General features: G+C 36.1%; 1 protein-coding gene across 2 annotated transcripts in view; it reads left to right on the top strand.

The window, feature by feature from the left end:
• Positions 1 to 13,417, top strand: part of EML5 (EMAP like 5) — a 91,223-nt gene extending 77,806 nt beyond the window's left edge. The window contains exons 31-42 of one of the 2 annotated variants that reach the window (XM_065751430.1): positions 165 to 185; positions 2,982 to 3,155; positions 4,281 to 4,489; positions 6,251 to 6,408; positions 7,571 to 7,685; positions 8,161 to 8,349; positions 8,538 to 8,710; positions 9,304 to 9,466; positions 10,332 to 10,435; positions 11,631 to 11,784; positions 12,533 to 12,633; positions 12,940 to 13,417. In XM_065751430.1, the coding sequence (XP_065607502.1) occupies positions 165 to 185; positions 2,982 to 3,155; positions 4,281 to 4,489; positions 6,251 to 6,408; positions 7,571 to 7,685; positions 8,161 to 8,349; positions 8,538 to 8,710; positions 9,304 to 9,466; positions 10,332 to 10,435; positions 11,631 to 11,784; positions 12,533 to 12,633; positions 12,940 to 12,976 (1,598 nt within the window). In that variant the 3' untranslated portion in view covers positions 12,977 to 13,417. The remainder of the gene's footprint in view (positions 1 to 164; positions 186 to 2,981; positions 3,156 to 4,280; positions 4,490 to 6,250; positions 6,409 to 7,570; positions 7,686 to 8,160; positions 8,350 to 8,537; positions 8,711 to 9,303; positions 9,467 to 10,331; positions 10,436 to 11,630; positions 11,785 to 12,532; positions 12,634 to 12,939) is intronic. The other variant, XM_065751436.1, reaches the window with a different exon arrangement.
• The last annotated feature ends 2,576 nt before the right edge of the window (positions 13,418 to 15,993 follow it).

Below are 15,993 nucleotides of genomic sequence, written 5' to 3' on the forward strand. Positions count from 1 at the left end.
GTAATCTTTCATCTTTAACACTAAATGCAGTATTGATGTTGCTGCAATGCAAGGAGATGACATCAAAGTGTGTGTTAAGAGATTACACTAAATATGGCATATATTTTCTTTAGCACTTATCTTATTTCTGATCTAATTATTTTTCTGCTGCTTTTCCATTACAGGAGACTCAGCAGATATGTCAGGTAAGGGAAATAAAATTTTAACATCTTCAGGTGAAGTTAGCCTATCTAGTAACCATCTACAGTTTTATAGAGCAATAAATGACATGAATTCATTTTAGTTTATTAAAACCCTGTACTGTTAGCACTGAACATAAACAACAATATCAGCAAATTGTAGACATTAGGACCTTAGAAGTCAAAATGTTAGAACACAATACCTATGTTGTAGTAACATATTCCCTTCTTATTGTGCAGTGGTTAGTGAATTCTAATACATACTGCTACTGTAGCGTTCCTCTGGATGTTTGCAGGTTTTATAGGCATGTTGGGGCTGACCAACAGTTGTTTTAGATACTTAATTGGATATAGTTTTAATTACACATTTTCAAAGTAAATTCCATTGAGGAGGCCTACGTGACTGAGTGAATAAAGCAATCACTGTTCAAATTTATGTACGATTGTCATGCACATATTACCACTGATCCAAAATGCTTCAAATGGTTTCAGTTTTTAATGTATCATTTTGGGTCTTTGACAGTTTGACAGTCTTGACTGAGCTATTTTTATTAGTGTGTGTTTTTTCAAATGTAACCGTAAAAATACATTGCCATCGTGTGTGACCAGGTTCATTGTTGGGCAGCCATAACTGTCTTGTGACACATCTTCAAAGATGCATAAATACGTGTTAACATCTACCTAGAGAGTAAAACAATATTCACGTGCATCTAAAGATTGTTCTTTGAAGAACAGATGTATGCTGGCATTTTTAATGTGTGTTGATATCTTTCAAATATGCCAAATTGTGCTTTCTCTAAGAATGGGAGGAAGAATATAGGTATTTTCCTGCACTTGAAAATTGTATACAATAAGCAGTGGTTGTGTGGCTTTTTAATGTAAAAAAACATCTGTATTTCTGTATATAATGCTTGGAGACTTTCCTTCTCTCACTTGCTATTTTCCTAGTCCAACTTTGAGCTTGTGTATATTAGTATATTCTGTTGTCACTGCCTGAAACCAAAATTTTTTCTTCTTTATAAACCATTAGTCTGGAATCCAAGTTGCTAGCTGCTTTCTGTATAAAGATACAGTTATTTCACTTGAAATTCATTGATGAATATTTGACACCCTTCTTCTCAATAACTTTGACATTTCTAGTTAGTTTGTTGCAGTGATGCATGGGTTCTTGAAGCAGTGATGTTTGTCACAAGCTGGAGTGGCATATTAATTTTCATAATGTCTCAGTATTGATTTGTTTAATCTTAACTGAAGATATTCTTTGTCCTGTCAGCCCATAGTAGCTTTATGTAACTTCTCCAATAAGGAGAGCGTAACTTAGAAATCTCTCTTTAGATAGGAGTTGTTGAGCAGCTTGATTATTCCGTGAACAGGACACAAGGTAGGGTCAGAGACTTACAGAAGAACACAGTCAAGTAGGAAGACTCAAACCAATGCTCTCTGCACTTCAAGTCTTGCTCTGAAAAATTCACTCAGTTGTTATTTATGAAATCTAGGTGAAGTCTGCCAACCTAGAAAAAATATCAGTTGTGGTTATATGGGAGGTCAGGGGCAATATCATATGTTACTAGAGGAAGTGCTCAGACGAAAAAAAAGAAAAAACAGTTTGTAGACTTAAAGGAGCTTAAGATTCTGTGAGGACAGCAGGGAGCTTGTTTTGAGGCATAGCAGTTATTGACAAACCTTTCTCTTTCTGTTTTAATGGCAAATTAAAGTTGTATTTCTCAAATAGTGTTGATAAATGAATGTTGATGTCACAGGAGAAAATTGTGGGGAACAGAAGAAATGAAGAGATTTTTCTAAAGGCTATTTTGCAATAGATATGGAATTATGCTCAAAAACTTGGCTTCACATGACTAAAATTTTACTTAAGTCCCAGTGCACAGTTTCCCTTTATATGGGTGTCCTTGAGAGGCTGGATTTAGCTAATTACAAACACATAGTCAGGAGCTGAAATAGATTTTTTGCCATGAATCTTATTCTGAGACAGCAACCAGTAAGGTCCTAAGTCTGCAGATTTGTTTGAGATCAGAAAGAAAGAAGTTTCAAATGGGTTCTTACCATTCTGGAGATGTCCTGGATGCTTCTCAGAGATTACAAACTATAATTGGATTATAAGATCTTCAAAGACAGCATTACATTTGGAAAAAAACACTAGCTGTCATCATAATAGGAACAATCACATACATCAGTGGTATGGAAAAATGGTTCTAACTGCAGAGCTTACAGTCTAAATAATACTAAGTTAAATACTGTAGTTCTTCTACTTCAGTGAGCAAACTGATTATTCAGTTGGTGTTCTCCCAAGAGCATGCATTTCAGACATATGGCCATTTTGTAGAAAAGGAGATTTTGGTCTTGCACTAAGAAGTGATTTCTCAGAATCTATCAGTCGTCCAAAAGCCCCACATAGGAATTATGTTCCTGATGGTCTACTCACTGTTTGTAGAGACTTAAGTTAGCATGTTGAGCTGAGTATTTGTAGAAGAAAAATGAGAAGACAGCTTTCATATAAGCTTCTGCAGAGCTTTCTAAGTCACATAATTCTTTAAGCAACATTTATATCTCCAGTAATATAAAGAGAACAACATTTTAGTCTTAGCTTAATGAACCTGTTTGCATGAAATTGGTTTCCATGAGGAGGCCAAAATCTCCTTTCTTTGTTTTCTTACTTTCTTTTCATCTGTTAAGAATATGTTTTTTGTCTTATTAGAAAAAAATTTACTTCAGAAAGAAACCCCTTAGAAAATATGTAAAAATTTACACTAATTAACTTTTTTTTATTTATATATATTTGTGTAGCTACAGCTCCTTCTATTCATGTGTGGGATGCAATGAACAAACAGACATTATCGGTACTGAGGTGCTACCATTCAAAGGGAGTTTGCTCAGTCAGTTTCAGTGCCACTGGCAAGCTGCTGCTCTCTGTAGGGCTTGATCCTGAACATACCATTACCATTTGGAAGTGGCAGGAAGGTAGGAAACAGATTCTTTTTGTAGACTGCATTTATGTTGTTCAAAGTGTATTGGATTGAGGCAAAGATAACTGTAACATTAAAATGTCAGCAGATTGCTGTGGTTCATGCTGAGCTTTATGCCCTGTAAGAAGAGTAAACTAAACATGCTTGTCTGTTTTAACAGCTGCTAAATATACCTCATATAGTGCTGCTGGGTTAAGATCAACATAGTTCACTGGTTCACAAATAGATGAATATTACTTTCTTTAATTATTCTCATTTTGTTTTTTTAAAGTAATTTCTTTGCTGCTTGGTAAAAACTCTTTATAAATATCTTTTTTACTTCCAGATTAAATTATTTGTTCATTTTCTTCTCTAACGTCTGATTATTTGCCTTACACCTAAAGTAATGCTCTAGAAGTTGAACCCTGCTGAAACAAGACACTAGTATAGCTCCTCTGTGCTGCTATATAATTTCTGTATTACATTATACTACAGTTTTTCAGAATGAATTTACGTGAGTCAGGATTTAGGATAAAGCAATTTGGTCATCTGCTTCCTGTCTGGCAAAGCTGTGCCCAGACTTTAAAATAGATTCTCTATACTTGATTTGTTTCCACTCATTTCAGAGATTTCTGTTAGTCAGCCAGTATCTCTCAGAAGTTTATAGATGAGGTACCAAAGTCGTGCAAATGATCCTCCACAGCTTGTCTATCTGGATGCAGTGTCAAATATATATGTTACTCACATATGTGGTGAAAGAAATAAAATATCTTTAGATAAAATTTTCAGAGAAATCTTTCATTAGTCTCCTGTAGTTTGTACATAGTTCGCTGATTTTGGAGAATTCCTAGGAATCTAAGAGAAGATAGATGCTTACTTGGTTCTGTGATCCTAATTATCTTACATTCTTGAGGAAATTGAAAGTTACAAGTAGAGAGCACGTTCATTAAGTGTTACACCTCAATTCTAGGTCTTACTAAATCATTTTTAGCTTCATTTTAATTTAGAAGCAGATTTTGCTTTTCTTCATGACCTGTGTGGTCTTGGATGAATCATCATTCTTCAGCATGAACAAATAAATAAGTATTGCCATAGATGTGTATTTCCCTGAGTGAATTTAAGTCCATTTTCTTTCTGCCAGGTGCCAAAGTTGCCAGCCGAGCTGGTCATAACCAGCGTATATTTGTAGCAGAATTCAGACCAGACTCAGATACACAATTTGTTTCCGTGGGAGTGAAACATGTGAGGTTCTGGACACTGGCTGGAAGAGCTCTTCTCAGTAAAAAAGGGCTACTGAGTTCCATAGAAGATGCCCGAATGCAGACGATGCTGTCCGTAGCTTTTGGAGCTGTACGTACCTTGAACTATTTTCAAATGTATGCATACAAAAAATTATTGACTCCTCTCTGTTTTTATTCAGTTCAAATGAGATTGTGCTATCCTCAAATGATTCTTTCGGTTGTTTTATTAAACTCTAAACTGAGTTTCTATTTTTTTATTTAGAACGAATACTGACTAATACAAAGAAAAAAGATTGTATGTTTTATGTTTTAAGAATAAGCAGACATAGGTGCTTTGGATTGATGGCAGTATTTAATCCAGATACAAAGAAGATGGCGATAGACTGTGGGTGTGAACGTATTATAATCTGTATGCATTACTGCACATGGATGACATGAGAGCAGCATTGTCCTGGGACACTGTTGGATGTGTTAAATGACCTCTGCAGGGTTTTGTTCTACTTCGTTTTGGTTTTTAGAGATGTAGGCCTCATTGCTAAGTTCCATATCCTTATCTCTTCAGGACTTGTTTTATATGAGCAACATTTGTATCTTTGGCAGGGCAGATAGCTACAGTTTTCTTTTGAAGTGATGCTTCTCTTTTCTTGCATGTGTTTGCTTGCTGGTCTGCCTGTTCGGTCTGGGCTCAGTTTGTACCATGGTTTCTGGACTGTAAATGATCAGAGGTTTTATTTTTGTTAGACTACTGGCATTCAGGTACCTCTAATTTAAGAGAGTTATGACGCCCTACTTTATTTGAAAGGATATCTTTCAAATAATAGGTGCTAGAAATTCACAGCCCAGGAGTTAGTCTGGGAAACCTCTGTGAAGTTTCTTATGGAAGGATCCTTAGTATGTAAATTGGGCTGTGTGCTGAATGTTCTGGAGTGTGGTACTAGCTTCTTTGAGGATGCAGAGCTCTTGAGGATTTTGTAAAAAGATGTGCAAACTGAACAAAACCAAACCTGGAATGTTCTACATACTGCCTGTAGGGAGCGGTCCTGGAGGCACTGCTTGTCAATGATGTTGTCTCAGAAGGAGCTGGTTCAGGTGCTCTGAAACAAAAGTTGAACACGGCTCCCAAGTTCATTTCCAGTCCTCTTCAATTTACTCATTTATTTGAGGCCACTGCCCTGCTCCTTTAAATAAGAGTGTACAACACCAACACCACTCAGTTCGAGGAAGGTGTTCTGACTGAATCTACACTAATACTAAAATCCTGTACGAGATGCTGAATTTAAGTATTCTTCACGTAGTGAAACAGTTTTGATCAATAACCAGTTCTTGTTAGTTTACATTAGATCCTAAGAAATTGGCCTTAAACATATGAGATAATTGTTTGAATTACCTTCCAAAAATGAGGAGCAGAAATAAAAAAAATATGGGTAACATTATTCTAAATCAGGCTGCTTTCTTCATAAAATGCTGGTTACTAAAATCATAATGCACATAGCTGAATAGTGCAGATTGCCTTTTTGTTGAAAGTGCTCCCTGTTTTTGGCTTCTGTAACAATATTTGTGCACACATGGTAGACTGAAAACATAGCTAACACTATGGCTGAATTTTAAAATCACTGCATTTCTTTTTGCAGTGTAGACCCTAATGGATACAAGGAAACCATACATATCAGATTTCAACAAAGCATACAGCAGCTCATTCTGACCCGTATCTTACCATTCCTCCACAGTTGGTAGCTCTACACAAGCAGAAAAAAAATAAATAAAAAGGGTAATCTAGCATAAAAGCAAATGGTTGTGATCTGTGTTCCTGAATGTTTTTCTTCCTGCCTTACTCAGAATCAGTGGTTGAGTATGTTTTTCCTCTTTTCAGAATAACTTGACGTTTACAGGTACTATAAGTGGAGACGTTTGTGTTTGGAAAGATCACGTGCTGATACGAATTGTGGCCAAAGCTCACAATGGACCAGTTTTCACAATGTACACCACACTGAGAGATGGTTTGATTGTTACAGGAGGGAAGGAAAGGCCGTGAGTCGTCTTTCTTTTTCTTTTTTTTTCTCCTGAACTCACATGTATTCTCTAAAAAAGTTTTGGATTAATCCCTTCTAACATTGAGCAGTTGATTGAGACATCAAAGCTTGGGGAGTAGTTATCTTAGGATCCCTAAGTAGTAACTACTACCTCCAAAGCCACTGCTTCGTAAGCTTCGAATGTGTACTGAAGTATTGAAATTACACAAAACAAATTCTACATTTAGGAAAATTGCGTGTTTACTTCTACCTTGGCCTTCTTAATTACAGTTCATCAAGCCTCTTTTGATGAAGTCTCTTTGAGTATGATAATAAAACATTTGTCAAAACAGTAATACCAGGGAAAAAAAGTATATTGCTTTGACAGTTCTAGCAATTTATATTCTATTGCAATTATTCTAATAATAATATTATAATACAAGTAACTGTGATTAAAATTTGTGGAGTCTTTTGTCAGAGTGTTTTCTCAGTACTATGGAATATTATATTTTCTGCTAGGAGAGATTTTCTCTTTGAAGACAAACATATGTCCTGGCACAACTGGAAATGCCAGATTTATACTGCTTTCATTAAAACTTTTACTCCTTTTTGAAAACTGTTTTGATTCTGCTGTGTTCTTCACCGGAATACCAGCTCTCCTGAAAATTAAAGAAATATATTGTGCTTTGATGATTAACAGTTGAGTTTGTTATCTCATGCAGTTAACCATGTCTGATTTTTCTCCTGTATCTTTTGTGGGTTTTTTTTCACAGCAAATGTAGTAAAAGACATGTAGTTGAGGGAAATAGGAAACATCTTTTGATAAATGCTGTCTCTCCTAATGATAAGATGGCACTTTGTTCACATACTTAATTGTTCCTTTGACTAGAAAAATTCCCTAAAAGCTACTAATTTAAACTAGGCTTAGTAGTGCCCCTCTTTCAGCTTGTTCTGTGATGTAGTGCAATGAGGACTTTGTATCAGTATTTCTTCCTTAGCTAGGAAGCTCAGTATAGAAACAACACCTGTTCAATAAAAACTAATGGAACTTTAATTATTTACAGCAGACTTAAATGCATCAATTACAGTAAATTACACTAAATTATATATTTTTTTTCATATATTCATTGTCTTTTTTGTGCCAGCCATTATACTCACAGTTGTTCATGCTTTCACAATAGGTCAAAGGAAGGAGGAGCTGTTAAACTATGGGATCAAGAGTTGAAACGATGTCGTGCCTTCAGACTGGAGACAGGACAAATAACTGACTGTGTTCGCTCTGTTTGTAGGGGCAAGGTAAAGGAATCACCATGTGTTTTCAGCAAAGCTTTTAACTTGTGGGTTGATCTGTAGCATTAAAAATATGGCAAATTCTTTCCTCTTACTTTGCTAATTGGTATTTGGAAGTAAAGGTTTTGCTGCAAGATGTCTACAACTGACTTAACGGCAGGGAAAAAAAAAACCACTTTAGGGGATCTTACTCTGAATTAGGTAAATGTTTGTTATGTATTTTGATTTTAGACTAACAAAATTTCTGTTTCTTTCACATTTCAAATATCTGACTGGCAAGCAATAAGTCATCTGGTACCAGCTAAATAACTCCTTTCTACTTCCATAGATCGTAGATGAGTTTAAAAAGTATATTAGCTTTGATAGTTGATTTGAGCAGATTTTCTTAAAGTAAGTATAGCTTTGGTTTGTATCTTTATTAAAGTTAATCACAAGTAGTTAATGTATTATATTGGAGATAATTTTCTTACTGTTGTTCAAGGGAAAAATTCTTGTTGGCACAAGAAATGCTGAAATAATTGAAGTTGGAGAGAAAAATGCAGCGTGTAACATTCTAATTAATGGTCATATGGATGGACCAATCTGGGGCCTAGCAACACATCCTTCCAGAGATTTTTTCCTTTCTGCTGCAGAAGATGGCACAGTAAGACTCTGGGATATTGCTGAAAAAGTAGGTGTTAAAGAACAGTTGTTTTGAAAAAAATATATATATATATATCCTAGAGTTATAGTGGTTAGTGCATACTCAAAGCTTATATCTATTCTGAGAATAATTCATCTGATATTGCAAGCATAAAGTACTTACAAAATAAGAACAAATAGAAACATTTACTCTTCTGAATTTTTATTCCTTCACAGAAGATGCTGAACAAAGTCAGCTTAGGGCACGCAGCTCGTACTGTTTGTTACAGCCCAGAAGGTGATATGGTAGCTATTGGCATGAAAAATGGAGAATTTATTATCTTGCTTGTGACCTCTCTGAAAATTTGGGGGAAAAAAAGAGATAGAAGATCAGCTATTCAAGATATCAGGTCAGAAAATGCAATTAATTTGTATGCTATTGACATTTCTATTCTTTGATTTTAAAAAATACAGTTTGTGTACTTTCTGAGGAAGATTGCGAAGACATTTAATAGTGCTGTAATCAGTGCATGCATTATGGAGTTGGTGTGATTATTCTTGTACCTGGAATGAAAAGGAAGGATGAGCTACATGTGCTTAATAAATAAATAATGAGCACTCAAAAACCAGGCCCTCTACGGGAGGGGGAGTTTCAAATGATACTGCCAAGAATTAGAGATTAGTTGAAATGAAAGAGGAAGGAGGAAGTAAACAAAAATTTAGGAATAGACTATTATTTCGAAGATGTTCCCCCCTCACTTATATACGACAGCTCTACCAAAATTATTGCCACATTCTAATGTGTATACATTCCTCAAAAATTTTGTTTCACAAGTTATTTTGCCTAGTAGCCAAAAAAAAAAAGTACCTCCTCCTCCACTTCTGGGTAGCAGATACCTGAAATGCAAGGTTACCTTTGCTTCTCAAGTGTTAAAATCTGTTGTAAAATCAAACCTGTCTCACAATCTATTTTAAGTTTATGTATTCATAAACTCTCTCTCAGGTTTAGCCCAGATTCTCGTTACTTAGCAGTCGGTTCCAGTGAGAATGCAGTGGACTTTTATGATCTGACATTAGGCCCCACACTAAATCGAGTCAGCTATTGCAAGGATATCCCAAGTTTTGTGATCCAGATGGACTTCTCTGCAGATAGCTGTTATCTCCAGGTATCAATCATTAATTGTTCAAGATACTGAGTAGCAGATGTACTTATGACAGATGCTGTGCATGTGTTCTCCTTTGACAGCTACTAAATCTTGCAATAGAATGTAGTAGTAGGAGGTTACTGCCACCAGACTTTTACTTTATTGTAGTGGTATGAGGATTACAGAAATAGTTATCTTAGATATTAAATGCAAGAAATAAGCACAGAAAGGAAAAGCATATTTCAAAATCACTGTAATGTGTTTCTCTGCCCTTTTATTTTCTCGATGCTTCTTCTTACACAAGGAGTCCATACAGTCTGTCATTCAGGAAGCCTCAGGGAACTGGGGATCTTCACATTCCTGAGCATCATTACACTTGGGTTCAGTTCTGGCCTTCCCAGAGCACCAACAAAGCCATGGTGGTATAACTCTCCTCCACAGGGCTAAACACATTTTTTAACATTAAAATGAATTAGACACACTTTGTTTTCTGTTTTGCATCTGAGAGGAGAAATTATATAAGTGTGGTTTTACCTCTCCACACTGAGTAAAATACCTACCATTTCAGTTTTAAAGATACAAGTTAATTATTTAATGATCTGTACACATACATAACAGCATACACAGTATATATATGAGAATGAACATTATGTGCAAAATGTGGTGTGTTTCAACTGTTTTCTTGATTAGACATTTTAATCACTGTTGCATTATACTTGTACAGATTTTTAGATTACTTTTAACTCATAGAGCAAGATGCTTTATTAATAGATAAGTTAATTTTAGAGGTACTTTCAAGAAAATGCTTTTCAAAACCCCTTGGAATTATTTCAAATAAGCCCATGTATTTTAAATTCCTGTTAACTCTTCTCTGTTCATCTGCAAGGTATCTACTGGGTCTTACAAAAGGCAAGTCTATGAAGTGCCTTCAGGAAAACAACTTGTGGACCAGGCCATGATTGACAGAATAACTTGGGCTACTTGGACAAGGTAAAAGATTCACACGTTTACACCAGTACTTGTAACTTCTGGGAGGAGCACCTACTATTTAAAAGTGTATTTCATCCTTTCATTGAGATACTTTCCTTTATTGCACCCCCGTGCTCTGGCAGCTTATCAGATGAGCGCCGTGTGGCAAAACAAAGTACATAGCACATTCTATTGGTAGAAATAGAGCTGCTTGTCTGGTCAAGGTAACAGATAAAAACTGATCTCTCCAAAGTTTGCCCTTCTGTTTGTTATATATCATGTCTAACTTTGTTTTTTGTTCTGCTGTGCAAGTTATCTGAACTACTGCATTTTTTATTTGAAAATAACGATTAGGGGATAAGCTTACAAGGAAGTACGTGCAGTAGAAGGCTGATGATTTGAGTTTTATTCACAGTATTACACTAATAATACCTGTATACTAAAATTCCTAATGACATTTGCATATCAAAAGTTATACAAAAAGTACTTTTTAAAACCCTAAAGTCATTGCATTTAATTGAGAAATTAAATGAAGTGTATCATGCAACATTTTTATTATATGTTTAATAATTTATTTTACACGTTATGGGATTCTCATTTCTTCTGCCTTATTTTGAGCCGCTTGCCTGCTTTTGTTTGGCTATCTCAGTCAGAAGTTGAGAATAAATACACATACAGCTTATATTAATCAGCAGTAATTCTGAATATTTTGTTGCAAGATCAGACCAAAACTAGGAGTTTTTCAGAGGGCACTGAAGCATTGTGCTAACTTTTTATTTCTTTGAGGTTTAGCCATTTTTGTCACATCTTTGTAACAACAAACTTGTGCTTTCTGACCCAACTCAGTATATCTGAAGTAAAAATAAATAAATATTTGAATATATTGTGCTCTGTGAGAGAAAAAAAATAGCAGAAAAATTCCCAAATCATACTGTTAACAAGTGATAAAGTACTCATTTCTTTGCATTCCTGGAAGTATGCACATGCGTTGTATGGAACAGTACATGGGAAATTACAGCACTAAATAAATTTCAGAAGCAACTATAGGATGGTGTAAACATTAATTACAGAATAAACTTTATATGAGATTTGTGTATCTAGGAATAAAATGTAAGAGCGACATTTTTCTAAAACCTATTACATTAATAAGTGCTGTTTCCTTACTTTATTACTTTTCTTGCAGTTTCCAGAAGAATCTCTCTCTCTTCTGTTTCAGTGTTCTAGGTGATGAAGTAGTTGGAATCTGGTCCAGACATGCTGAAAAAGCTGACGTAAACTGTGCCTGTGTCTCTCACTCGGGAATCAACCTTGTAACAGGAGATGATTTTGGCATGGTCAAACTGTTTGACTTCCCATGTCCTGAAAAATTCGTAAGAACCTGTTTTTTGCATAGCTATTTAAAAAATAAAGTACTGTTCATATTGTAAAAATATTTTCTCTGAATTTGTAACTTTGTAATGCATCTTTGTAACCTCAGCTTTAGTCTCATCACCATGCTTCATCTGAAGTGTTTTCTAATTTTGCATCCTGTACAATGATTCTCACTATAAACTCTGAAAGCAGTTACTACTATTTGCCAGTGCATTAACATAGCACCTTCTTACTGAAAATCTCAAAGGTTTTAATTTTATTAATCCGCATCTCCAATCTCCATTTGACAGATGAGGAAAACATTTGGCAATTTTAGTCCCATCAGTGTACTTCCATGGATGAAGTGCTTACAGATTTGTCACCAATGCTGTAGCATAGTTAACTTGATTTGAGATTGATGAGATTGATTTGAGATTGGATGTGAGACTGCACTACATTATTAGGTTGTAATGAAAGCCATTTCAATATTAGAAATTTTATTAAATATTTTCTAGACGTTTATCACGTGATAAAGTATATTTTGTATTTTTATGTTAGCTTGAGCATTGCTCCAGATTTGCAGCTGCTGTCTTGTTTGGAGATACTTTTATCTTTGCAGCTCGGTGGTAGTTCTTCAGGAGATCTTTCACATCTGAAAGCCTATGTAGCATTCTGAATTATATGAATCTGTGATAAACACATGCCTACTTGGCTTGATTTACAAGGATGCAGAGTATTTAGGCTCATTCATTTTATTGTTTTTTTCAGGCAAAACATAAACGATTTTTAGGGCACTCTGCCCACCTAACCAACATTCGATTTACAAGTGGAGACAGATACGTGGTTAGTGCTGGAGGGGACGACTGCAGGTGCGTATTGTTCTGTTGTTATCAGAAAGTAGACAGGAGTGGACAGGGACAGTCCATAACAGTATAAAGCTCAGGTTCAGAATTTGAATCACTGAATCTCTACATTTGTTTTTCTGTTTGTATATAAAGAAGTAAATACTTGCAACAAAATGAATAGTCCAGGTGTCAATATGAACAGTTAAGACTTACTGAATTAAAATGTGTGCGTTTCTGTATTCAGAGCACTACACATTTCACCAATTTGTTTTAATTTTGACTGTTAGCCCTTTCTTATATCTCATATTTAATTTCTTTTTGAAAATGCAGCTTATTTATTTGGAAGTGTGTGCATATGCCTCATTGAGGGAGACACGGAGACTTGCAAAGACAATGCTACATCAAGTACCAGGCTTGAAATACCCAGGATTGCAATGTGATATTCTACTGTGCCCTGCATGCTTAAGAAATGGTGCTGATCCAAGACACAGAGTAATCTGTCTCTGAAATATCTCGAGTCTGTCAGAAGGATAGACTGTAAGAAATATGCTGAGGCCATTAGATTTACTTCTGTAATCCGGGTTTGTATTTCACTCACTGCCAGATGTTGAAAATGAAAAACGTGTATAAAAGGAAAAAGGGAATTGTTAATCAATGTACAGTATCACAGTAAGGCCCTGGGTTTTTAATCAAGAGATGTTATTTCTAACCTAGTACTGTACATTGATCTATTCTGAGCATGAATGTTTCTGCTTTAAGTTTTGGGGTCTGAATATTGTTGAAAAAAAGAGTATTCCATATTTTATTACTGAAGAAACCATATATTAAATATATAGTATTTTAATAAATGTTTACTTATTATAATGGCAAATTATATTTCTATGACTGAACAAAAGGAAATGTCATTTGATGAAGCAGAAAATAAGACAGCCGATTCCTTAGGGCTTAAATATTTCTGTATTTAGAGGCCTGGGTCACAATCATGTCTGGTGAAAGCTGCTGGATATGCATGATCTTCATGGCTAATTTAGTGTTTTTGTTGCACTTAAACATTAAATTAGTTTTGTGAGCAAAATCAGATTTGCTCACATTGTGAGTGCCTTGCCCACAACCTAAACGTCTAACTCCAATTTTTGCCTTGTGAATAAAAGCTGTTCTCAGTGGAAGAGAGATTACTGCTGTGCTGCTCGACTGGGCTGCTAGCCTCTGTGCTGGAAACGTGGACTAGGGTGAAGAATTTTGTAACCTTCGTAATTGATAAGGCTTGGGATATCACCAGTTGCAAAAATAGAATTTCATAGCAATATGAATTATTTTCTCAGCATCATAGGGGAATTCAGAGAGAATATGAAATTTCCAAACTCTATATTTTGTGCATTTTAACTTTTTAACAGAGTTGGGACTAGCTAGCTGGGATAATGTCTACTCTTCTCTCCTGACTGTAAAATACATTCAATCATATGCTTCTTTAAATGGACCTGCTGTCACCTCTTGCAGAAGTGCATTTATTCTATCCTGCAACACAGCTGAGGTGGAAAAAAACAAAACATTTCAGTGATGGTAAAAACCTGAAAACTATAAATGGGGTACAAGTGAGGAAGATTTTGTCAGCTATTTGTCTAAGTCATATCTTAGCAGTGTGCTACAAACTGAACCTGTTTTTTAAACAGTGCAGTTATTTTTTCATGCAACAAGGAAGGGAACAGAAGTAACTAATTATCAGCACTACTCACAGTTGCATTCGGATAGGAACGTGAAGTACTTTTTGTCTATGTAAGTCACTGTTGCTTTAATGATGCCATTTGTTTAGGTCAGTCAGTAGATTTGATATAATTTCCCTCTTGCATTCTCTAATGCCAGATAAATGACATAAACCTTATTTCTTGTAAGAATCTCATGTGTGTGGTGGTTCTAGAAGGAATGTGAGGGTTTACATGTAGAAGAGGAGGGGAAAAATGTTAATGAGCCAGACTTTCGTGCTCTCCTAGGTCCAAAAATGTTATTATGTATTTTACAGATTATGTATTTTATGTATCAAGATATAACAAATATTTATTTTAAAGAAGTTGATGAACTAAACTATTGCCAGGTTTCTTGGCTTGATGCTTCTTAGCAAAGTCTTGCCAGTCATTCAGTTGCTGTTCTGCAGGATCAAATACTCCGTGAATGTGGTCCATGAGTGTAGAGGGAAATCCTATCAGTAACATTTTTGATTGTAGGGGAATTGCATCTGAGAAATGAGACTAGACCTGATTTGTACCATAGCCTTGTTGCCTCTCTGCCTATTTTGTGTGAAAATTGGTAACGGAAATTTAAATATTGGCCAGAGAAATGGATTATAATTTGCTACGCGATAGCTGTAATTGTTTCCCGTTTAAACACATCTGTGAAGGACTACTTGACTTGAAGATTTTTTTCCTGCCTCTATTTTAAGACTGCCTTGTATCAGTTTGAGTTGGATGGTTGTTAAGAGCTTCTTCATAGTCTGTCCAACACAGACTGCCAGAACAAAGTCCATTTTCTTGCCTCTTATGAGTTTTCCCCTCAAAATCCTAGGCTCAGTATCTCGCATCCTTAGGATCTTCTGTAGGCCTTCATCTGATGTTAGACATATGTGGACCATCAAGTTTTGTTCCTTATCCCTGTAGTATCATCACTGATTGCATCCTCTTCTCCTCCCCCTCTGTTAATCTAACTGTGCCTCTCCACTCATAATTTGTCATTGGTGCTCTTGTCCTGAGAAAGCTCAAATGCTACACGGGTGGTGGAGTACCAGCAAAAAGCTGATGGGTGGATTGCAACAGGGCAAGACTGAGAGCAGCAGTGGAACAGTCCGAGCTCCAGCTCTCCGTTTCTTCATTCTCTTCTGAACCTCAATGAAAGTGTAAAGGGCTGAGAGCTGGGGCAGGGGCTGGAAGCTGTAGAGTCTTAGAAACAAAACTATCAGCCTTGTTCTGTCTGTTACAGCCAACTTGGCAGCTGGTATTTTCCCTGACAAACCACTCAGGGGTTTGCATGGTAAAATGTGGTCAGCCAACCAGCAGGGAGTGGTCAAGAATGGTAAGGAGAGGAGTGAGTACGGCCTCGGTTGCAGGTTTGTTCTTGAGGACCACTTGGAGAATGTTCTGTGCAATCAGCTGGCTGCAGGCACGCTTCAAGATGGCAGCTTTGCAGTCTTTCTGGTCTTTGTGATGGTGCTTGTTATTGTGCCTCATTTGCTGTTTACCTTAAGTGCTGCTGTAGTAACTTGCTATCTATTGCTACCCAGATTGGTGCTTGAAGCTGATGCAGAGGGCAGCAGGCTGTCCGTGTCAGTGGACAATGGGACCTTGTAGCTGGTTCTCAGAAGGCAGAGGCTGACGTGACCTCATATGGTGCATCAAA

Source organism: Cyrtonyx montezumae, unplaced genomic scaffold, assembly GCF_038088225.1.
Source record: "Cyrtonyx montezumae isolate F1298 unplaced genomic scaffold, pur_monq_1.0 scaffold_10, whole genome shotgun sequence".
NCBI lineage: Eukaryota > Metazoa > Chordata > Aves > Galliformes > Odontophoridae > Cyrtonyx > Cyrtonyx montezumae.